We start from the raw sequence: 25,518 nt of genomic DNA, 5'->3' as shown, positions 1-25,518 counted from the left end.
GTGTTCCTACCAGGGAGATCCTAGAAGCCGCTACCTGGAGTTCTGTACATACCTTCACCAAGCATTACCATTTGCCAATTTTCTCTAAGTCCAGAGCTGGCTTTGTCACTGCAGTCTTGCAGGGTCTTATAGCTGGTCCTAATGCTATCTAACTTCCTCCTCCCATCCTTAGCTTTGGGAATCTACCCAAATGTGATGACTGCAACAGTGAAACACAAAGAACGTAGTACAGTTGTGTACACTTACCATAAATGTAGATGTTCGATTGTATTCACTGTTGCATTCCTGGTTACCCTCCCTCCAGCCCCCTAATTTCTTTGACTATGCCTCTAATATTCCTTACTATGCTTTAAAGCTTTTTGGTGTATTTGCTTTTTTATTGGAGGTATTTCCTTGTGTATTTGTGTACATATGTTTTATTGCTTCCCGTTAAGGAGGCACCTGACATCTGGGGCAAGGAAAACTGATGTAATAGCGTCGGCTGCATGTTTTATACCCCTGACGACCTGACGTCACAGAAGAAGAGACAGCAACTGACGCAGGACCCAAGACTTTGTTAATCAGGCTGACTGAGGGCTACTGCAAGCAGATAACCCAAGTGTTTGATGATTGCAACAGTGAATACATTCGAACATCTACATTTATGGTAAGTGTACACAACTTTTTGAGAAACAAATGGGGGGAGCCCAGAGATAGACCTGTTTGCCTGCCCCCAGAACTACCAGTTGGACAAATTCTGCACAAGGACTCCCCACAAACAAGCTTGGAAAGTGGATACCCTGTCCTTCACCTGGAAAAACCTGTTAGTTTATGCCTTTCCCTCTCTGATTCTCCTCTCCAAGGTACTACTAAAGATCAAACAGGACAAACCAAGGACAATACTGATTGCACCAGACTGGCCAAGCCAACACTGGTACCCCCTCTTGTGCAGTGTGTCACTGCTGGCACCATGGCACCTGCCTCAGACCCCTGCTCTGCTGTCTCAGCAGGAGGGCAGATTCTGCACCCACAGCTTCAAACCCTGAACCTGGCAGCCTGGCTAATTACCTGATCTCTCCGTTACCATCCCTCAGTAAGCAAGTGATGGATGTCATTCTGGAGGCAAGAAGGCCTAGTACTAGAAAAACCTATGCTGAAAAATGGAAAAGATTCTGTTCCTGGAGCCAAACTCAGGGGATGGGCACAGCAGCACCCAATTTACCTCAGATTCTTCAATACTTAACTGAGATGCTTCACAAGGGCCTTTCCTTTTCCTCCATCAAAATTCATGCCTCAGCCATTTCAGCTCATTACAATACAGAACCACCCCTCTTCTCTCATCCACTGCTGAAGCAATTCCTCAGAAGGGCCAAAAACTTAAGACCACTCAGGAGAGCCCCTACTCCAGTCTGGGACCTTAACTTTGTATTGGAAAAGCTCAATCTACCTCCCTTTGAGCCAGCTGCAAATGCAGAGTTGAAATTCCTTTCTTGGAAAACAGCTTTCCTTCTAGCCATCACTTCAGCAAGAAGGTTGTCTGAATTACAGGCCGTCATGGCTGTGGAGCCTTTCATCATCTTTCATGCGGACAAGGTGTCCCTCAGGACCAATCCCTCCTTCATGCCCAAGGCGGTATCCAGTGTGGCCCTTAATCATTCCATTCATTTGCCAACCTTCTTTTCTAGTCCACAGAACAAAGGGGAACGAATACTGCACTCCTTGGACGTGCACAGACAACTTAGATTTTACTTGGACAGGACTAAACCTCAGGAAATCTGAACAGCTGCTGGTTGCATTTGCTGCAGGGGCCAAGGGGAAGGCCATTTCAAAGTAAACCATTTCTAAGTGGATAGACCATTGCATTCATTTCTGCTATAAGCACCATGGAAAACCTACCCCAAAGGGGATAAAGACCACATTCAACCAGGGCTGCATCTACCTCAGCAGCCTTTCTCAGAGGTGTCCCTACCAGGAGTTCTGTACATACCTTCACCAAGCATTACCACTTGCCATTTTTTTCTAAATCCAGAACTGGCTTTGCCACTGCAGACTTGCAGGGCCTTATAGCTGGTCCTAATGCTATCTAATTATCTCCTCCCATCCTTAGCTTTGGGAATCTACCCAAATGTGATGACTGCAACAGTGAAACATGAAGAACATAGTACAGTTGTGTACACTTACCATAAATGTAGATGTTCGAGTGTATTCACTGTTGCAGTCCTGGTTACCCTCCCTCCAGCCCCCTGACGTCTATTGACTATACCTCTATTCTTGTTCTTGTTTACTATGCTTAAAGCTTTTTGGTGTATTTGATTTTTTGTTGGAGCTGTAACCTTGTATATAATTGCTTCCCATTATGGGGGCACCTGACATCTGGGGCAAGAAAAGCTGATGTAATGGCGTCGGCTGCATGTTTTATACCCCTGACTACCTGACGTCATGGAAGATGTGACAGCAACCGACGCAGGACCCAAGACTTTGATAATCAGGCCGACTGAGGGCTACTGCAAGCAGATAACCCAAATGTGATGACTGCAAAAGTGAATACACTCGAACATCTACATTTATGGTAAGTGTACACAACTGTACTTTTGTTATGGCATCTAAGGATATGTGGGAATAGACTAACAAAATATAATAGAAAAACTTAGGAAATGGAAGCCCTTGTTTTTGGATATGGATAGTAAGATACAGGCAGTGAGAATGTTTTTATTCTCTTTAGTTTTATATGTGGGTCAGGCATATTTTTATCAACCGGAGGAGAAGCAAGGACAATAATTAATAGAGAGTTGAAGTAATTTGTTTAGGAGATGAAGAGGGCAAAATTTAAGTTTAATAAGTTGATCTTTCCAGTATAACATGGTGGTTTAGAATTACCTGGTGTGAAGAGATTTTTTAGAGCTGCACAGTTAAGGCAAATAAGTATATGGATATCAATATACATCTGTATGTGTGGTGTATGTATGTGTGTGTGTGTGTGTGTGTGTGTGTGTATATATATATATATATATATATATATATATATATAGACACACACATACACGCATGCACTCATAGCATACATGTATATGTGTATGTGTAACACAAGCAAAAGGTTTATAATTCAATGTGGAAAGGGATGATGATGATGACGCAGGGGGTGAGCTCAAGAAATAATGAGAGGATGGGATTTTAGATGCAGATCCTTAAGGAGAATAATAATAGCCATACAGAATATTATATTTGTAAAGTACTAGAAAGTATTCTAAGCCACCCAAAAATAGGGAAAGGTGATTTTGCTAATAGGGATGACTGTAAGTTGGGGTACATAAAACAGGCAAGAGAGGACTGGAATTCACTGGAGAAAACTGGCAAAGGAACCAAAGTATTGGGAACAAATAACTAGTTAAAGGTAATAGAGTGGGATGAGGTCAAGAAGACATTTGGACTGTAGGTTAGAGGCTGCCTTCCCTACCAGATATTGATATCAGAGTGTATGCAGAGAGACAGGAATAGGGGAATCATAAGTGAAAGTACTGTTCTGATAGAATTTTTTTAAATGTCTAACTGAAGCTGCTATTATATAAGAAGTAATTAGTAGGGCATATAAAATATTGCATAATAACTATAGGAAGAAATCGGAGGAAGTTAGAAAAGATTGGTAAACAAGACTGGTAAAGCAATTTACAAGGGAACAATTGGAGGACATATGTATGACTCCCAAGTATGCAACAAAGTCCAGAAGGTTTATAATGTTTTCTTGGAAGTGTTTGCATAGATATTTTTATACTCCAAGGAGACTTCAAAGAATTTTTCCTCAAGTAGGTAGCAAATGTTGGAGGTTTGTTTGGGAAGAAAGAGGTAACTGAGAACATACATTTTGGGAGTGTAATGAGTTGATGGTGGTGCAGCGATTAGCATTGATACCTCACAGCAAGAGGTTCTCTGGTTCAATCCTCGGCTGGGGTGCCTTCTGTGTGGAGTCGGCATGTCCTCCCTGTGGTCGCGTGGGTTTCCTCCGGGTCCTCCAATTTCCTCCCACATCCCAAAGACATGCTATAGGTGGATTGGATGCTCTAAATTGGCCCTAGCCATGAGTGTGTGTGTGGCTTCTGTGGAAGGTTGGGCGCCGGGCTGGCAACTCGACACCGTAAAAACTCCACTTCCAATCATGAGTGGACAGGTGATCCGCTGTGGCGACCCCTAAATGGGAAAAAGCCAAAAGAAGAAGAATGAGTTGATAGATTTTAAAAATTCCTTACAGAGTACTCTGTTAGAAATATTGGGTGAGCAAATGGCTGTAATTAAGGAAATTATTCTTTTGAGCTGGGACACAGGATCTAAATTGCCTAGACATAGTAAGGCCTTGTTAAGTGTAAGTGTAATTCTGTTGTCTGCCAAAAAATAATTTACTAGAAGATGGAAATCTAAGTTTAACCAACTATATCTGCAGTACTAAATATTATAAAAGAGTAAAAATGATTGAAAAGAGGATCTTTAGAGAGGGGGAGGAGCAAATTGCATATAAATAAATGGAAATCGTGGGAACAATACATGCAGAATAATGTTCAAGAGGAGGAGGAGTGAGGTTTAAATGAAGGCAGGAACTGAGCAAATTATGTAATGTTGGACTGATGGTAGTTATAAAGACAGAAAATATATGTAATGTATAATGCATATAAAGGCAAAAATGTAACATGCTTTGTTTTCTTTTCTGTCAGTGTATGCTTACGTATGTCTTAAATGATAATTTAATAAAAATGTTAAAAAAAGAAAAAGTGGAGTTATATCTGGCACTCCTCTTCACTTTTTTCAATCATTCCTATATTTCACTTGGAATATCTCAGGATGTTAAGTTTGATAGCTTTGAAGATTCTCGTGATTCCCTTTGCAAGGCTGCACATAAAAAAAAAAATCAGTGTTTTGTAGAGACTGGACTCTTAGAGGTAAATTTCATGGTGGATGCTACCTGCATTGTGTATTTGTGAGGATGCTCATCATTCCCACTCCCTCAGTGGTATTTTGGGCTGTCTGCCAAGGTAGTCCAGTACTGGACAGCTATCAAAAGCTCAGACTCCCCTCCCACTCTCTTCCTGTGACGGTTGATTGGCTGAGTATATCCTGATAGGGAAGCCTTCAGTTGTCACAGGAAGTGAGCATTCAGTCATTTTCTGCCATCCAAAGAAGAGTCCTCAGAATCATCACAGGAACCAGAGCTAATTTTTTTCCACTTATTGCTCAGATGAGCCCCGTTTGGAGACTCCCTTCCTTTCATTTTTATTATTAGATTTATTGTTCTCTTTCTGTTTTTGTTTATTTTTAAAAATTGTTTACTTTTAAAAATGATTTATTTTAATATTTTATTTCTTTCAATGTTTGCAGTTTATCCTGTAGGAATTTCTGATTGTGACGGTGTTTATTTGTCTTGTATCTTTGACAAATGATTATTTTTACTATTTCTGTGGAAACTTTCAGTATTTCTCTCAGAAGTGTGGTGTGTATATATGCTGTTGGACACTAGGGGGCTGTCTCATGCACGCACAACCTCAAATTAATCCCCTCTGTCTTTACTGCTGAGTACTCTGCTTTATTTATTTTGACAGGACAATATTGCAGAACTTGACTTTTTTCAGCATTTATCCATTATTGACTATATGTATGGTTCTGCTCTGTGTGTTTTTAACATTGTATCATAATTTTATTTCGAATGAAGTTATTTGAATGTACTCTGGAGATTTTACTCTCTCTAACAAGATGTGCCTCTCAAGACATCTGCAACAACTGGAAAGGCCGCAGAAATAACTCGCTAAAAGAATCACAGGCCTAAAGCAGATGCCTTATGCTGACCACCATAAAAAACTCTAGCTGTACTCTTGTCGCATATTGTCTACTGCGAGGCGATCTCTGCTTAACATACAAGGCCATGTCAAACCCAGAGCTGTTGGACATGCTACACTTAAAGAAATCCCAATCCCTTAGAGTCACATGCTCCAGGGATCTAAACCTTGTCATCACAATAAACAAAACATGCTGGAGGGATAGGTTCCTGACCTAGAGACTCCCCAGACTCTGGAATTCCAGGAAAATAAATAGTGAATGGAAATAGCCAGGGAATTGTTGATGGCTAGGTTGTGCCCTAGGGCCGATAGCCTAGTACCAACCTGTGAACTTTGAAAAATATAGTTTAAATGTTATTTTATGACAGTTTAATGTGGTCAAAGTGTGTGGAACTTTTTTAACACTGGACTGACAAACTGGTTACTTGGTGTTTGGACTTTCTACTTTTGTCAGTTGTAAAAGAATTCTGAACACGTTTTAAACTGTTCTTTGTGATAATAGGACAGTTTGGCAGAATTTAGTTGCATGGGGACATATGTATTACTAGTCACTTTAAGTGCTTATTGTGGTACATTATTCCACGTTGTCAGTTTATTATTCTGGACAATGTTCTGTCCCCTGACTTGACGGCGCCTACCTCTGGAACCCCCCCCCATCAAATCCGTTTGCAGCTAAAAAGAAAAAACAAAATAAAAATATGCCACAGCCTACAGTTAGTGATTCTTTCTGGGCCACTTCTCTGCTTACTGACCACTTAACTTTTACTCTGTCTCTCTATAGTGTAGCTTTGCCGGCCACTATGGAATAGGGATTAGATACATCCCCTGGAGGTCTTCCAGTAAATGGCATAGGTATAGGGGAGCCACACCCTTTAGGAGCAGGAGTAGTCCTGCGTAAGAGACCTCTTGCCAGACATAAAACTCTGTCACCAAGTATTTTATCTAGTACTGAAGTTCAAGAGAAAAATATACAGAAGCTTCATCATGCAGCCAGTAGTCAGATTATAGCTATTTATAAGGCTGATGTGGTTTCCTTTGCTAAGAGTGTTCTGCAGACAGCTAATTTTGGTGGTTGTGTTCCCATACAACACAGTATTGCTAGTTTTGCTAGAGTCCTTTCTGTTTCGGAGAATGATGAGGAATCTGATGAGGAATGATAATTTCCTAGTTGACAGTGAGTTCAGTCACTTTGATTCTTCAGAAGGTGCACCTGAGCTCAAGTCCAAACAAGTGTTTGCTTTTCCTCAGGTGATTGTTACATTTAGTGATTTTTTGCTTGGAAGCAGTCTGGAACTAACCTATAGCTAATAGAGAATGACATATCCAGTTCTGTTTCTATTCCCTCTCTCTTAACTGACCTTGAAAGATGTTTATAAAGCTGTCTGCAGGACTCCAGTATCTATTCCAGCAGTCTCTGAAAAGGCTCAGAGAAAATATAGAGTCTCCACAGATGTGACAGGTCTCTCTTTTCATTTGACTGTTGACCCAAAAAGTCCATGGCTTCATCTAATCCAATGCCCTCTATTAAAGAAGGAAAATGTTCGAGATTCAGATTAAATGGATGTTTGTTTCTAGTAATCTAGCCTTGAAAATGATAAATTATCAAGACTATAGGTGGAAATTTATTTTACAGTGTGCACACAGTTTAGATGATTGTGCTGCATCCTTAACTGCATATCAAAAGTCTTATATGAATGAAATTGTTTCTAATTTGACTGGGTTTGAAACATGCTTTGAGAGGTGTGCTTGAATGTGGCAATACAGTCTTGAGAAATAAATGCTGCTGCTTCTGTTGTATTAAGACAATATGGTTGATTAGGTAATCATAACTTCTCTGATTTAAAAGATGAAATTCTGAATGCACCTTCAGTTTCTGAATTGGTGTTTGGGCCCTCTGTTAAACAGATTGTCAAGCAGTTGGATGATACAGGACAATTAATGTATGGGATATCTAGGTGCCTTCCTTCAAGGGGCAGAGCAAACAAAAATCCCAGTGAAGCAAAAGTCAGGGATCCAAAAGGAAATGTCATAAGGATAATTCCACAAAACCAAAAGAGGAGTTCCTTTCCAAAAAAGAATCAACCGTCTGCAGTGGAATGACTATGCCAAGTCACAGAGAGCCCCTCCCCTACCCCACCCTTACTTCTCATCCTCCTTCACCCATACTGTCTTTTAACCCTGCAGCCTGGCTGCAAGTAGTCACAGACTGGTTCTGAAAATAATTCAGAGAGCATACACTTGGCAGTGGATAGCAAATCCTGCCCCTTTCAGAGGAATCCACCCCCCCATACCCACCAGATCAGACAGAGCTGTTTACTCCTGTGCTCCATCACATGATAGAAGCAGGGGCCATAGAACCAGTGCCTATGATACACAAATGCAAAGGATTTTACACCCAAATCTTTTTGGTACCAAAAAAACAGCACTTCTGTAGTCCAAACCTTGATTTGTCCTTTCTAAACACCTTTGTAGTTCCAAAATTCAAAATGCTGACTTACAGTCAGTTCTAGAGTTGCTTCAGGACCACTGTTTCAGGGTAACTCTATATCTCAAGGACACTTACCATATTCTGTTGCTGTCAATTTCAGGAACTTTTGAGATTTGCTGTGTCTGGCTTATATCATCAGTTTTCTGCATTGCCCTTTGGTTATCTGCTGCACCTTGTATGTTTATAAAGTGTCTGGCCCCATTAATTGTCTGTTGCAATTCCTTAGGAGGCATCCACATTTTTCCTTATTTAGACAGCTTGTTGATTTGTCCAGATTATGTATACAGGTGCTTGGAGTTCTTAAACAAAGTCACATCCCTCCTTTCCCACCTGGGCTTCAAACTGAACCTTCAAAAGTCCTTTCTCATACCCTTTTAATGAATTGTTTTCCTGGGGATGTTTAATAGACCCATGGAGAAGGATGGTATTCCTATGAGAAGACAAAGTTCTGACTTATCAGAACATTTTCTTTGATTTCTCTTCTCTGGATGGGGCCTCAGCAAGGGTTCCTCAAATTTCTAGGCCTCATGGCATCAATGATCCTCTTGTTCTCTCTAGTCAGACTACACATGGGAAAAAGTCAGTGGTACTTGAAGAATTGTTGGATCCAGCATCTTCATCCTTTGGATTTCTTGGTACCAGTACTGGGATTTGTGAAACAAGAACTGCAGTAGTGGAGGGATAAACTGTGTCTGAATTCAGAACTTCATTTCTCTTCAGATCCCAGTCTAATATGTCCAGGCAGACTCTTCAGATTTTGCATGTGGAACAGTGTCCATGAGAGTTCAAGTGCAAAACTTATGGGTCCTCAGGACATGCCAACATATACAAATGTAAAGGAAATATTGGCAGTGATAAGTGCCATAAAAGTTCTTCACCACTTACGGATTAAAGGTCCTCTGTTAATGGCCACAAACATCCCTATCATGATGTAGTACCTGGACAAGCAAAGGGGTACAAGGTCATACCCTCTTTGGTTGGTAATGATGACAGGAAAGCTAACTGTGTAACATTCTCTAACGGTTCAGGCCTCATACATTCCTTCAGACAAAACACAGAGGAAGACAGACTAAGCAGACAACTGTTCAGCTCTAATCTGGAGATAGAAGCACTGCCTGTTAAAACTTTTGAAGCGGAATGTCAGCTACATTTTCTTTCAAGATCAGATGGCCCTGTGCCTTTGGAAGATGTTGCCACCAGAAGCCAGTTTATAAAGGTACAGCTTACCTACATTTTTTTCTAGATAACCATGCCTTGGCCACTTGGTCTTTATTTTACACCATCACCGAGCATTATTATTTTGACTGCAGCTTTGTGTGTCAGAGAAGTGCTGCATATTTGTTATGGGTCTGACACATGGGTATCACTCTATCAGCTGTTTCCATATCATTTGGTTAAGTGTGCACTTTAGTACTTATAAACAGTGTAGGTGTCAAATCTCTATTTTTCTTCCCTTGCTTTATGGAAAGTGTTCTCACTCTAATTAGGGGCATATTGGCAGGATTAAGTATGCTCTTAAATTGCAATTTATGAAGCATCTGAAGCAATAGTGTATGCTGACATAGAATATATATATGCTTTCGAGCATGAGATCTTTCAAGGAAAACACCAAATTGGAACAGAAGAGAAAAGAGAAAGACTTCATTTATTGACCTTCCATGGATAGTGCCTTCATAGGTACGTTTAAATGATAAGATTGTGTGGTCCGCTTATTAATTTTAAAAGCAAGGATAGTTATAACTGTTTGATTCTTTTTTGCCTTATGTTTTAAGCCTGTGTTGAGACCATCAGCAAATTGCCTTTCCTACTAGCACACATATGGCTTGCTCTACGGATTAAGGCCCCCTGTGAGAAGTCAGTCAGCCGGCAGCAGAGGCTTCTCATTCAATGGACCGTGCAGATAAGTCAGGACAATTTTTGTTGTGCCATCTTTGTTAGCTGTTGAGATTTTTTTTGTCTGCTTAGCCAACAACCCCTTCGTTGGCCAGCAAACATGGTAAAGTTCTAGAGATGCCAGGACCTTGGTGGGGGCAGATTTCTGCACACCTATGATGATTGTCTGAAGTACGAGCTTTCCTTTGCTCAAGTTTTGTAGTCTTTGTACATACAGAGCGCATTTTCTGTCCTTTCCCCCAAGCAGGAGTGCTGTAGCAGGACTTAGTTAAGCCACTTTCCTAGGATAGGTGAGGTGACCTTTACCATTCCCCCAGTCTGCTCCTTGCTGACTGTCCCCATTCCTGGGCCACTACTTGAAGCTGCATCATTAACACCACAATCAGGGATGTTGTGCATTTATTTTTTAGCTAGCAGTTTTGCTATGTAAAGCAATTTTCCACTGTCGTTGTTCCTTCACTGCACCTCTATAGTCTAATATCTTCATTTGTAGGTACTACTAAACAGGATGGTTTGTATCCTGATGAAACAGCCCACCATCAGTAAAACAGAGTGACAAATGATTTGGAATGCAGTGCAGAATTCCTGACTTCTTTTCTACTTTACTGTATCATGTTTTAACATTTTAATGACATTACATGTTAAGCCACTAGTTTATTCAACTGGAGTGAAAATCAGTATTATTCTCAGTTTTGTAAATTGTAAGAGCAGGAAAAAAACACTCTAATTTGAGTCTGTAGTCTGGGTGGTATATTCTGTAGATTGCATGCCTGTTTTTATACATGGCATATTGTCCAGCACATCAGTTTAAATCCTTTTGAAACCTTAAGTTACCAACATTTACTGAATCAGACATGAGTACCAGGGACCCTTTTTCAATTTCTCATAAATGAAAATAAAAATCACATTTTAAAAGTGCAGCTTTCTAAAGTGCCATATGCTAAAGTTCTGGTTTGTAAATTGAGCTTGATGCATTGGGTTCATAGTATCTTGTCAAACCAAGTTACATTGCACTGCTAACTACACTGACTTACACATTAAAGCAAACAGAAAATTGCAGTGGGGCAGCTCATTCACTTCCATACGCTACTGCCTCTCTCAGTATACTGAGACTGAACAGCTTTGATGGTAAGGAAAACTTCCATACCCCCCCAAATTCTGTGATTTTGCTGACGTGACTACCTGTTATTCAGTGGAATCAGGATTCAGCTAAGTAAGATCAACAAATCCCATTCTGATTGAGCTGATGTCATTCAAATACCTGCATTCCTTTTGCACCATTTTAAAATATGAAAGCCTCCCTCTTTACAGATTTCCTCGTTTCATGTGAAATTGCATGTAGGGAGTTTGGACTTTATTCGTTATCTACTATTTGACAAAACTGGATTCAACTAAACATGATTAGTTAGTCCTGTTCTGATAGAGCTGATGTAAATTAAACATCAGTATCCCTTTTCACCATTTTAAGATGTTGAAATTTCGCAGTACAGATTTCCTTGTAATAGCTTAAATTATATAAGATGATCTGTAATGGTATTCTGGACTTCATTCAGCAGTGGCATGTTTTATGGCTTGAATTAGAGACGTCTATATTATATTATCATTCGATAAAAATAGTGAACGCTATTTCATCGTACCAATAATATCTAAACAACAAAATATCGAACAAACGGAACAGCAAATTTTTTTCCCAGGGGAAAAAAAAAAATTTTGCTGCTCCGTAAAAAAAAAAAAAAAAAAAAACTTAAACACAAATTTAAGTGGGGGGCTTCACCCCCCCACAACCCCTGTGACCCCCACACCCTCCCTACTTAAATATACCAACTCCGAGATCACACCTTAGTGGAGGAAATGGCAAAGTCTCGAAGACAGTCCACCGAATTTTTTTCCCTGGGAAAAAATTTGATGTTCTGTGACTTTGCTGTTTTGCCTTTTCAACAGTATCAGATTGACTAAATAGCATTCACGATTTAGTCCATTCGATACTGTCATATAGACCCGAATTAGAGCAGGGGTCCACTGTTGCATCTGATTTAATTTTTCTGATGTTATTCCTGACTTGCTTAGGTGAATGTTGGCAGTTTAGTGTGTGTGTGTGTATAGATATATAGATATAGTCAAAGTGGAGGGAATTATGAACAGTTCCATATATCAGTCACTTTTGGCCCAAAGCCTTCAGGTGTCTGCTAGAAAGCTGAAGATGAAGAGGAATTTCACCTTTCAACATGACAATGACCGCAAGCATACATCCAAATCAGCAAAAGAATGGCTTCACCAGAAGAAAATTAAAGTTTTGGAATGGCCCAGCCAGAGCCCAGACCTAAATCCAATAGAAAATCTGTGGAGTGACCTGAAGAGGGCTGTGCACAAGAGATGCCCTCACAATGTGACAGATTTTGAATGCTTTTGCAAGGAAGAGTGGGCAAATATTGCCAAGTCAAGATGTGCCATGCTGATAAGACTCCTACCCAAGAAGACTGAATGCTGTAATTAAATCAAAAGGTGCTTCAACAAAGTATTAGTTTAAGGATGTGCACACACAACAAAGTATTAGTTTAAGGGTGTGCGGACATTTTTTATTTTTTATATTTTTTCCCCTAATAGAGTTGTTTGTTTTTCAATTGAATTGTACAGGTTATATGTCACATCAAAGGTGGGAAAAGTTTTGAAATGATTTATTGTGGTCTCATTTTTTTATATCACAGAAACCTGGCATTTTAGGAGGGGTGTGTAAACTTTTTATATCGAGTGTGTGTGTATGTGTGTGTGTGTGTGTGTGTGTGTGTGTGTGTGTGTGTGTGTGTGTATATGTATGTATATATATATATATATATATATACACACACACACACACACACACACACACGTGTGTATATATAATATGTGGTCGAGGGGGCCTTTACCATGCATGCTCTCTGGCTTTGTACCCAAGCATGCCCAAATACTTTGGAACATGTAATAGCAACTGTAATTATAATCCACTGCACTATCCGATGTCCACACATTGTTATTAATGTACATGAAGACCTTTTTGATTTTAAGTGTGTACAGGCATTGTTAAACCACGTAATTTCTTTCTTTTTCAGGCTGCTAGTACTCCACTGAATCCACTAAGTTTTCAGTGTGAATTTGTGAAAATTCGAATTGACACTCTTCAGGCATTTTCCCAGCTCATCTGCACTTGCAATAGTCTGAAAACAAGTCCTCCCCCTGCTATTGCTACTGCAGTAGCCCTGGCCTCAGGAAATGATCTACAGAGGTGTGGCCGTATCTCCCACCAGGTACATTTTAAGTCTCTTTGAACAACCCTGTTTGGTAACTATTTCTCTGACACTTTATCTCTGACCATCCTGCAACTCATAAATGAGTGCAGACTTATGCATAGTTTAAATAAATAGCATAAAATATCATGGAATCAGTTATTGTATGATGCCATCTGTTGCTGTAATTTATTTTAATATGTTTTGGAATATGCTATAGCACTGTTTTTTTTCTTCTGTAACACACACACACTAGTTTACTAAGAACAAGGCAGGATTACCTAGGTTTGTTAACTAGGTTTGTTTTGTTTGACAGATCATCTTACTCATTTGAAGTAAAGGAATAAATATAAAAAAAAGTCCCAGAATATTCAACTGAGACACATTTTCTAAAGTTACTTTAGCTGTCAACCCTAATACTTGTCCTGTACGTTCCACAGCACATTTGTCCATGTTAGCGTGTTACATATTAGAAATAATCTGCTGATAAAGTATGGCCTTGATGGTCCTTTGTCTAATTTGTAATTTCCTGGCCGGCTGTTATGTTTTGTTGCAATGGCTTTTCTGTGCAATTATTTTTCTTTGGTGACATTTAATTATCATTTTCTAAACCACTTATCATGGCAACAGTTAGTAGTAGCAAACAAACTGAGCAGAGTAGACCAGAGATCTTCAACATTAGATTACTGTTGCAGTAGCCTAAGCTGTAAGGGTTATATCTTGCTAAGGATATACCAGCTGGCCAACACTTTCCACATACCAGAAGCTATAGCAGAGCTCCATATGAAATGCCGTTAGAGGGCCAAAAGCTTCAGAGCTTACTTTCCCCAGTAAGGGAGGCCAAACTCCTGAAAGTAAAAATGTAAGGAAATAACCAAACAGTAAAAAAATGTAAATATATGCGCAAGTGTGTATGTGTGTGTATGTATGTATCTATCTATCTATATATATATATATATATATATATATATATATATATATGTACACACACACACACTCCCCAGCCATAAATCAAAATCCAAAGTTACTGCAACATGATCTAAAAGAGAATTTACTGTTATGGTAATTTTACTTACACAAGTGTACTATGTTCAACATTAGATTATTGTATCTTAAGCTATGAGGGTAGATTACCATAGCGTAACAACATATAGGGAAGAGGAAAGCTAAGAATCCAAGAACCCCTAGAGAATGGTCCTAGCAAAGCCAGCTGTGGACCTGAAAAAAGAGTCCTATTTTGTAGTGCCTTGTAAAAGTATGTGAGGAGGATCAAGTTAATGCCTAAGACTCCTCCCCTTTCCAGAAAGCCACAGAAGTAGCCAAAACCTTGGCAGTGTATGTACTAATTTTTCGTGTAAGTGGCATGTTATGGTGAGCAAAACAAAAGGAAATGGCATTGAACTAACCTTGAAATCTTCTGCTTTGACATTAGTTTTCCTTTTTTCTTACCTTCGTAGGAGGCAAACAGATGATTAGCTTTTCTGAACCATTTAGTTCTGTCCAAGTAGTATCTGAGTTGAACGTGGACAGTATGAAGGATTTTTTCTCCCTTGTTATTAGGTTCTGTAAAGAATACAGGGAGATTATTAGATTGGCTCAATGTAAACTCTGAATTTACTGTATGCATAAAAAAGCTTACTTGTCAAAGAAATCCTGTCCTTGTGAAAAATGTGGCAACGGTGTCTCACCATAAGATCTTGTAAATTACATACTTGTCAGTGTCAGTAGTGCAACAGGTAGCACACTTAACTGTGGTGTTAAAAGGTTAGAAGGCAGTGAATGCTATTTCCACTCCAGGTGCATAGATGAATTTTCATTGCTGATGATGGATTGTAGCATAAGTAGGAAGGGGTTCTTCATTCCTGAGTATGTCATCAGATGAGATATTAAGCTGAGGCCCCATCTGCATGAGTTGGTGGCAGCTCAGCTAGATAATAAAGATCCCATGGTGCCTACTGAAAAGAGTAGAAGAGGTTCCCCGATGATGTGGCCACATTTTGCCTAGTAGTATAAATAGGTCTCGCCTAAAAAGAGGTCAGTAGCTTAGTGGGGCTATCCTGGTAAACAAAAGATCGATAGATAAACTGAAATACCATTACCAGAACATCTACTGTTATGGTAAGTTTATTTATTTGTCTTTGTTGACTGGGAAAGTATTATTTAGTTTTTATTTATTGATACTTTGATAATGGGGAAAGTCCAACTGGGCCAGTGGCCCATTTTCAGTTGAGGCCACGGGAGAAAAGCTCCACAACCGATTCAAAAATATTTAAACTCTGTCTCTCTTTCGGCTTTTCCCCGTTAGGGGTCGCCACAGCGGATCACCTTGTCTGCTCATGATTGGCAGTGGAGTTTTACAGTGTCAAGTTGCCAGCCCGGCGCCCAACCTTCCACGGAAGGCACACGCACTCACGCCTAGGGCCAATTTTAGCATGTCCAATCCACTCGCAGCATGTCTTTGGGGATTTGGGAGGAAACCGGAGCACCCGGAGGAAACCCACACGACCACAGGGAGACAATGAGCAATAATATATAAAAGGAGAAAAGCCCTGCAACAGATTAAATGCTTTACAATGAGTCGGGGTGAAAGGATCCTCAGACGCACACAAGATTTTACAGTAGCTGATAGGTGATTATATACAAGGAAAGAAAACCCAAAACAGATAAAACACTTTTAAATGGATTGGGGTGTACCTTATATACAAGGAATAACCCCCACAACAGATTGAAATACATTTACAGAATATTGCTAGGAGAAATTGTGATCAAGAATATAATATGTATTGGAAGTAGCAAGGCACATTGCAGAAGTAGGTAGGCTTTGCTATGTAAACTAATATATTGTTATTCAAAGTATTTACTATATTGCTAATAATATATGGAGATGAGAAAATATATGCCAAAATAGACAGAGTAATAGAATGAGATGTGGAGGAGAAATGTACAGGAGGGAAAATTAAGGACATTGAGAAAGATAAGATTGTTTTGGAGGGACACTAGAGAATAGCAGTAAGTGTTAGATGAAGAGGTAGAAGGGCATACATTAGTAGTATGGAATCATTAAAGGGAGAGCTACTTTTGATGTTAGGCTATTACTACCTGCTAAGATATGGAGGTGTCAGTGAAATTAGAGTTGAGAAAAGCATAGTTATAGTGAGTAGGTGGTCGACATCTGTTTTGAGAGTTGTGCAGGTCCAGCTGTCAAGCAGGTGTTTGTTTTGCTTGGTTTGACATTAAAAAGGTTGCTCGTTTGTTTAAGGGATACGGAGACGGAATTCCAGGAATGAGTTACATAGATGGAATAGAGAGAGAGGTTCCTGCTGACAACTGTGGTTTGTTGGTAGTGATGAGCATTTTGTTTTCAGATCACAGTGGCCTAGCAGAAGTGTATGTATGCAGTAAGTCGAGTAAAGCTTTGCTCTGTCCTGGTTTGTGTATTAATTTGTGGACTAGGAGCAGTTGGGTGTAAGTGTGTTGCTTGGGTAATTCAAGCCAAGGAAGCTGTTTTAGGGGTAAGCAGTGATGGGTTCTGTTTGACGAGTTAATGGCAAATTTTGCGATTTTTACTGTAGCACTGCTTTAGCTTATTTTGGATTTAAGCTTTAAGGTTAAGCATTGGGAGCCATGTAGTAAAATGGAAAATAGGAGTGTAAAGGCCAGGAGTTCCCTTAATAAATCAGTCAAATAGTTTTTTGTTCAGTAGAGTTGCCCTAATGTTTGGTGAGTTTTTTTAATAACATGTTGCTTATGTAAGTCAGCTTTCAGGTTGTTATCAATTGTCATGCCTCGTAGCTTGGTATGGGGGATGACTTCTGTAGGAGTGGTATCAGAGACTGTTATTGAGACATTTTGCTTGAGGTGTGTAAGGTCTTTTTAGAGGAGTAATAGCAGCTTTGTTTTTTGGACTGAGTAGACGCTGGGAGTTATTGAGCCACCTTTCAACTGATGAATTGACTCTTGGGTGATGTGTTGTTGTGTAATTGGATTATTGCCGTTACAAATTAAAGTGGAGTCATCTGAATATTGTGTAAGAGGTGCTTGACATTTGGCAGTAAATATATTGAAAAGCAGTGGCCCCTTAAGGAATACCTGTTTTGGCGGGTAGGTAAGATGAGTAGAAATTAATCCATTTAACAGACTGGAACCTTTTGGAAAGGTAGCTGGAGAACCAGCTGGTCGAAGGGGTTTGATAGGCGAAGTGAAAAGAGTTGTTTTAGAAGTGGGAAATTGTATTGAAGTCATTGGATAGATCCAGAAACACATGCGTAAACCAGTTGGCCTTTGTCTCTGGCTAGGTTAATAGTGCTAGTGAAGTTTAGAAGAGATGTGGTAGTGCTATGCCTGTTCTGAAACCATGTTTGGTGGGTTAAGGAGGGTGTTTGTTTGTGAAGGAGTCTTTAATTGATTATGAATGCATTTTTCAAGGATTTTCAAAAGAAGGGAGAGAACTGCAATGAGTCTAAAGTTAGATATATCATTGGTGTTACCAGCCTTGTTAATTGGGATAATGTAAAATGTTTACATGTGGTAGGGACATGTGATTCCTGAATAGAACTATTTGAGAGTGGATATTCAAAAGGAGATTGAGCTGGTTGCCATTTTTAGGAAATCACTAGGAATTTCAAATTGAAAGAGTGTACTTAGTTTAATTTGTTTGAGGTATCTTGATTGTTGTGATGGATACTGGTTGAAGGGAGAAAGAGTGTGTATTAATGCAGTTGTGAAGTGAGACTGAGTTGGATGCAGTCAAGATTATTTGGAGGTCAGTTTGTTTAAAGTTTCGTTATGAAGTAGCCTAGCAATGCTAGAGATAGTCATCACTGAAAGCATTAGCAGTTTCTTTTGGTGAGCAGAAGAGGTTGGGGGTTTGGTTGTCCATTTGAACCAAGGTGTAGTATTTTAGATAAGGTGACCCAGAATTGTGTAGAATTTTTGTAGTATCTGTTCTGCAAATTGGAGGTATAACGTTTCATGTCAAGTTTGATTTGCAAATTGGAGGTATAACGTTTCATGTCAAGTTTGATCTGCATTTGGCTTTATTTATTATGTGTTTATGTTGTTGAAGATTATTTTCTGTTTTATTATTGAGCCATGCATTCCAGGCTTCATCTGTATTCCTCATTGATTGGTGGCAGGAGTGAGGTAAGGAGCAGAATTTTGTACCCTTTAAGCCTAAAGGAGGCCATGCTGTTCAGTAGTTCCATAAATATATTACTGAAATAGACAACGGCATCATCTAGTGGCAAGATTTTTAGGATGTTCCTGTTGTGGGATATTAGTAAGGTGTTAAACAGCTGTGTGTCAAAGTTGTTCATTTTGTTATGTGTGCGCTCCTTGTAAGATGGATGGCATTCTCTTGTGGCATATATGGGCAGATGGTCACTGAGTGTGCATGCTAGCGTGCCATGGGAGCTTATATTGTTAAGGTGACTTAACCAGTCCAAGGTGGTAGTTTTACCATTTTTCAGATTGATTCTTGTAAGATCAGTGATAAGTTGAGAAAAATTGTATAGGTTTTTACTAGAAATGTTCATCTCAGAGGTGAGACTTGACCAGTCAATGTTAACATCACCTAGTGTAATTGTCTCTGTACATACATTACTGGATAGCCAGGACAGGATGTCTTCCAGTGTGGTGATATTGTCTTTAGGTGGAATATAAAGGGGGCTGCCATACACATTGTTTTATGTGCTTTCAGTTTTAGGTTACTTAGAAATAGTTTGGCATTGTGGAAGTAGGGTATGGTAGATGAAAAAGGTGACAGATGTTTGCTGCTGTGGTACATTATTGTTGCTGCTCCTGCTTTTTTGTTTAATCTATCAGCTCTAAGGATGCTAAAGCTGGTATGGGGTCAGGGAAAGTATTTCTGTGTTACTGATGTTAAGTTTTAGCCAAGCTTCTGTTATTACTAATATGTCAGGGGAGTGATATTTTATCAATGCATGCAGTTCTAGAATTTTGTTTACAATGCTTCTGAGGTTCATATGGAATAGATTTTTTTTTTGCTATTTCTTATTTTGTTGGGAGAGGAATTTAGGTTTTCAGGCAGGGCTAATTTATTATTGTAGAGTAACTTGGTGCCTTTGAGGGTCCAGAGTTAGGGTGAATGTCACCTGCTAGCAGTAGATTCAGTAGTACACATGTGTAGCTGTGTTCTAGTTTTTGTGGAACAGCTGATGATAGTACCTTTGAACTCTTTTTGGAGTTATGGATTATTTTAGGTTTAATGAGGTTTGTGTAGTGATTATTATAAGTGGGGGCCTATATTGAACTGGATGGATGCAGAGGTTACATTGTAATCATGTATCTTTTGGTAACAGATAAGGTAATCAGGAAGTTGTATTGGGTAAGCTGTACAACAGGTTAACAATATGAGTATGGGGGAGGTTAGAGTGAGACACAGAATCATGGTGGAGAGTGGGAAATTTAGGGTATGGGGTGTTTTATAGGAGAGCATATTTAGATTGTGACGGGCCTGGTATTGTCAGTTATAGTAACAAGGAGATGTAAGAGGTTATTATTGGTTAGTTAGGTTTTGGCAGAAGGAAGTTGTGGATTGGCAGCATTTTTTGTTGGTGGTTCAAAATATTTGTTCTAGTAATTTGGTGATATAAGAGGTTGTTATTGGTTAGTTAGGTTTTGATGAAACTTCACTTAGGCAAAGCCCTTTTTCAGTGAAGGCCCATGGGGAAAGCAAATTTGCAATGGTACATTACCTAGGTAGTTCTTAAGACATCTAGATACAAACAGTTAACTGTTCTCTAGTGATGTCATGCAAAGATAAAACAGTATTTCTTCTGTTGTGACATATATGATATTAAATTCAAAGTATAAACAGTTAATATGCAAACAGTTTGTGTGCAACATATGTGTCAAGTACACATTTGACACGACTTATGAGTCACAGATAAGTAGGGTTACAGTACAGACGTTAGAAATAAATAAAATTGAGGTAAATTGTGTGAAACATTAGCCAGTAGATAAATAATTAGTTTGAAGGTGGAGAGAGACATTGTCTAGTTGATGAGTCAATGATATAGGGGTAAGTATACTAGGGTACATATTGACATAAATTCTGGTCATTAGAGAGTGTTGAAAAGTATTTTGGGAAGGTCAAAAAGAAATTGAAATGTAAAGTGGGAATTAAGATATGAAGGTAATTGAAGAGTGGTAGAAATGTTTTTAAATGTAGAAGGGGATAGAGGTTCTAAAGGGATAGAGGAGTTATGAGTTGACAAAGGAAAATGGAATTATTCAGGTGAGGAGCACATACACAACCACATGTGGTTTAGGTGCTGTTTTAGTAAGGACTTGAAGGCGGAAGGATTAATGGTCTGTTTTCGGTATGGTGGGACGGTGATCCAGAGTTAAGATATGTAATGGGAGTATAATGAGTCACTTTCTGAGTTACTAGACTTTGTTGTGATTAGTAAGAGTTTACTGGCTGTGCGAAGATCTTTGCCTGAAGAGTAGTGTTGCAAGGTATCTTTTAACGCTGCACATTTTTCTGGTGCAGGTGTAAGAGTGTGTGCAGTAATATGTGGGGTGCATGTTAAATAATTGGATAGCTCAAGCAGTTTAGTTGTTTCAGGGCTCTGCAGTGATGAGTTCTATACATAAGGTGGGAAGCAAATTTGGCTTTTTTATTGTAACAGAGAGTTTAGCTTTAGGTGTAGTACATAGGTTTGGAAGAATAGGTGAGGTATATAATGGGGGTGGAAGAAGGTAGGTAAATTCATAGGTTCAGGGCCAGTGTTAGCATTTTGGGCCACTCCCCCAACAAATGTCAAGTTGGAGGCCCCATGGACACTTCTAGTTTAAGTATCACCTTGTCACTGCCAGCTCTCCTAAAAACTTTTAGTTCATAATATAGAGTTTTAAGAGTAGTGCTCTCAGATTAAACTGTAGCTGCAATGCTTTTACATTACAACAGGTCTGTGTACCACACTATGTTGGCCCATCTCACAGAGTGATATTTATAGTGACTGGCATTTAATTGCAGTCATGATACATTACAACAGCTCTAGCTACAAGGCAAGAATTAGATGGAATTGTGCAGTAGGCACTGCCTACTGTTCCACACACACATAACCTGTAATGCTGCCCTCTGTCTTTCCTATATCCAGGGATCCCCACACCATGAAAATTATTTTTTTCTGCTTTTTTTTCACATTTTGCCATACTCGTCAGCATTTCCAGTTAAACCACGCTTTCTATATGCACTAAAGTGCATTTTTAAGTTTCTTTTTCCAACATTTTTAGTTAGTGATGGCTTGAACAGAAACTATGATTAAAGAAAGAGATTCCTTGTTTATCTTTAGTTTTCTTTGCATCCTTTCAGCACACCTTACTTGGACGTTGTAACACAGTAATAACCATTTAAGAAATAACTTAATTAAGCCTTAACTCAATTACACCAGGGTCCGCAGAAGTCATATGGCTATAGGTGCTCTGAGGTGCATATTAGAGCATTTCCCAACCTTTTAACGCAATGGTATAATGAACAAAACTCATGAGAAAGAAAGTAATTTCAGTCTTATTTTTTTCAAGGAAGGCATAAGTTGTGCACAAGGCTTAATGTTCTAAACTGACAAAATAGTACCTCATGACAAACTAACAAGACAATTGTTTGTGAGGATACACAAATTCTGTTTAAGAACACTGCCTGCCTCCATACCCCCACCTCAAAAAACACAAAAAAAGACAAGACCATCACTGCCTGTGCATCCCTTTGGTGTTAAATTGGATGAAAGCAGTGGTTTAAATAGCCACAGACATGTATTTCAAGAGAGTGCTGTCATACATGTACAGTGCATGCTTCCTCACTCTTTACCCCACCCCTAAGTCACATGACTGATATGTAATTGTGAGGAAAGTGAAAAAAAAAGTGACTGTCATAAAGTATTACACTTTGTTGCTCCTAGACATTACAGTGCCCCTACACAAGCTTTAGTAACCTTTTTGCATACCTCCAAGGTCTGTAAAAAAAAGTAAAAGAAACAATGACCACCCTGTCCCTAGCCCTAGCACAAGCAATAATGACCTCCTGGACACACCTGTAAGGGTTGATTGTGATGAAAATTAAAGACATAATGGCACACCATCTCCAACCCACTACGCAAAGTACTGCAACCTGTACACAACAGTGGTTTAGAATGGGTGGGGTTGAGGGCAGAAGCCACCACTAATTCCATTCAAAATTTACTCATAGTTTAGGTTGTGGGACCCCCCGACCCATAGAAGCTTTGTGTCTGAATGTTCTACAAAGTTTTTTATTCCTTACCTTTGTAATATAGTTATTTGTGAACTCCATTTTTTTAATACTATCCAGAAAAGTTATGTATGTGCCCAGCCTCATTATGTGTGCACACAGATAAAAATCAATGATATTCTACACATACACACACACACACACACACACACACACACACACACACACACACACACTGCACATTCACCTTCAGCGAAACTGGAGGAATTCCGTTTCACCTACTGTATGTTTTTCAGGTACAGGGGTTAACCAGAACACACAGATTTACACACAGATGGGGAGGGCATGCAGACTCCACACAGGAAAGAAACATACCCAAGAACTCGAGCATAGGAAAGCACTGTTACATGGCAATGTACACTTGCTTTCACACACATTCTCTTCCTGACAAAAAACACCAAAGATTATCACGTATCATGTGTAATATCTATTGTGGTAATGGTAAGTGAAAGAAAATGTGGCCAACTTGTCACTCTTGGATATACTGCAACCATGGTCCCCACACACACACAGGCATGATGGTAATTATACTATAAAGTGAAATTATTGCCAGTGTGTTAATCTTACACACACACACACATAACAATACTAGGTTTACATTAATTTCAGCAAATAGCAACACTAGTACTGCCATATCAAATCAGTAACTATTGTTTACCAGTCATCAAACAGCAGCAGGAGTAAGTCAATTGTATTTACCTCATTGAGAAGTAATGCATACCTGTCACTGTTCCTGATTTTGCCTCATAATTTTTGTAGAAGAGAGCATGTGTGCTGTATTTTTAAGAAGCATTTCAAGGAATGAACGTGCATATAAATGCCGAGCACGTGCTGATCTCAGTGCCATTTTGACAGTGCAGCCAGAAAGTGAACATGTATGAGTGTAATAGCTAGTTTGTATATAAGTTTACCCAAGTTAAAGTTAATAAGCCTCAATCCTGATGTGCTTGTACATAATAAAGCTGCTTGAAAAGAGCCCACGGCATCTCATCTATTGTATCCTGACTAGACGAGTGACATGGTGTCAGAAGTGGGATTCCAGAGATTGCTTTCCAGAGCTAGAGGGTGCAGGGTTAACAGTGAAGGTAAACTAAGAGAAACAAGCATGAAAAAGAGTCAGAAAAGAACCCAAAGGTAATGAAAACTTGCACCAACAGTTTATTTTATAAAAAAAAAGATAAAACAGAGCATTACAAGGGGACAAACTGCATTATCAAACAAGTGAGAAGAGCAAAAGGTTTGTTGATTAAACAAAATGTTTCCTAATTAAGAGATTTGATAAAATGACCATCAGAAAAATGAAGTAAGGGGTTTGGAATTACTTCGGAATTGCAAAACGAGCATGTTTAAAGCCAAACAGGCATTTTTAGAGTAAAACAAACTCAAGAAACTTATAGCAGGCATGGAAAGAGATTAACAAGCAAAACAAATATAATAAGGGCAAAAAAGGGCACATTAAATGTAAATAAAGCAGGGCGACTGCATGTTATTTGGGCAAAGTGCTGTGTTTTGGCATAACTACTACTTCATATTGTATTCTGGGCATAACTAGAGTTATTTGAAGTATCTCAAAGTGTGTAAAAGTGCTTGCAGTGTGTGCTTATTACAGTGCATGTATTCCAAGAGTTTATTTGTGTGCAAAGTGCAGCTATTTCGTAAAGTACAAAGTACAGCCATTTTGAAAAGTTTCTTGTGCTGGGTATGTCTGTTTGCAGAGTGCTACCATTAGAGTGTTTCTTGCACTGTAAATAATTCTCTAACAAAGTACAACCATTTTGGAGAAGTTTGTGTGCCGTGTGCTGTTTATTCGCAAAGTGCAGTTACTCCTAAATGTTTCTTACTTTGAGCTTCTTTTGCCCAGTTCATTCATACAGTGCAGTTATTTTGAAATGTTTCTTGCACTGATTAGAGGTGATTTCTTGCAGTGCAATAATTTCAAGAGTATTACGTTGCCTGAGAGGCTTATTTCCCACAGTTACATTATTCTGAGGCTTGTTGTGCTATTGGGCATAGTTATGAATACTGGCATACATTTCTGGCATATGTATGTGTGTGTAAGTTGAGCGCTATCGTCAAACAAATATCCAACTTCCTCAGAACAAGTTCCATTTAAAACACACCAGCCTTAAATACACAAAAATCATATGACTTCATTGCTTTTCTGTTAATTAACCCATGAAATACCAAGGCAATGTCACATTGTGTTTAAATTCATGAAAATGCAATTTTCTTCACATCTAAGTCTATAAAACACATTTCAGAACATAAAAAACATCTCATAATAAAAAACACGACCTATATTTAAAATCATCTTGCCCTATATTGTCATACCTATCACTGTTGGGTTGAGAAATTCATTCCCTTATCCTAAAACATTTACAAAACTAACTCAGCTTTTAATTTTACAATACTCTGATAGAGGTAGTTTCACTGAGGCCCAGGGGTTCAGTAGCGTTGCATTTCAACTGCCATTTTAGTTCTTTATATTCCAAATATAAATCTAATGCCGCCAAGATTAACTTTATCTTTAGTAGAGTATTTAGAACTATGTGTTGGGTTGCTTTTTATACGTTTTGCTAGTGCATTCCTATCATCACCCTTTACTGCATTATATTGATGTTGGTAAATTCTAATACTAAGTTTATTTTTAGTTTTTCCAATTCAGAAACACTCACATTGCTGGCACACCCTATATCCCGATGTTATGACACCTCATCCTGGTACCATCACTTCAGTTCCTTCTTTAATAAACTTACATTGATTGCACTGCCCGCATTTAGTCATACGTCCAAATAATAGTCCCTTAAGTGG

At 39.0% G+C, this 25,518-nt stretch overlaps 1 protein-coding gene across 2 annotated transcripts in view; it reads left to right on the top strand.

Annotated features, from left to right (window-relative positions):
* Positions 1–25,518, top strand: part of INTS7 (integrator complex subunit 7) — a 1,158,789-nt gene that overhangs the window by 878,666 nt on the left and 254,605 nt on the right. For both annotated transcript variants that reach the window (XM_044075076.1, XM_044075075.1), the window contains one exon: positions 13,263–13,457. In XM_044075076.1, coding sequence (XP_043931011.1) covers positions 13,263–13,457 — 195 coding nt within the window. The remainder of the gene's footprint in view (positions 1–13,262; positions 13,458–25,518) is intronic.

The sequence above is a fragment of the Protopterus annectens genome, chromosome 6.part0, assembly GCF_019279795.1.
Source record: "Protopterus annectens isolate FY-2018-M chromosome 6.part0, PAN1.0, whole genome shotgun sequence".
Taxonomy (NCBI): domain Eukaryota; kingdom Metazoa; phylum Chordata; order Ceratodontiformes; family Protopteridae; genus Protopterus; species Protopterus annectens.
This window is presented reverse-complemented; position numbering and strand designations above follow the sequence as displayed.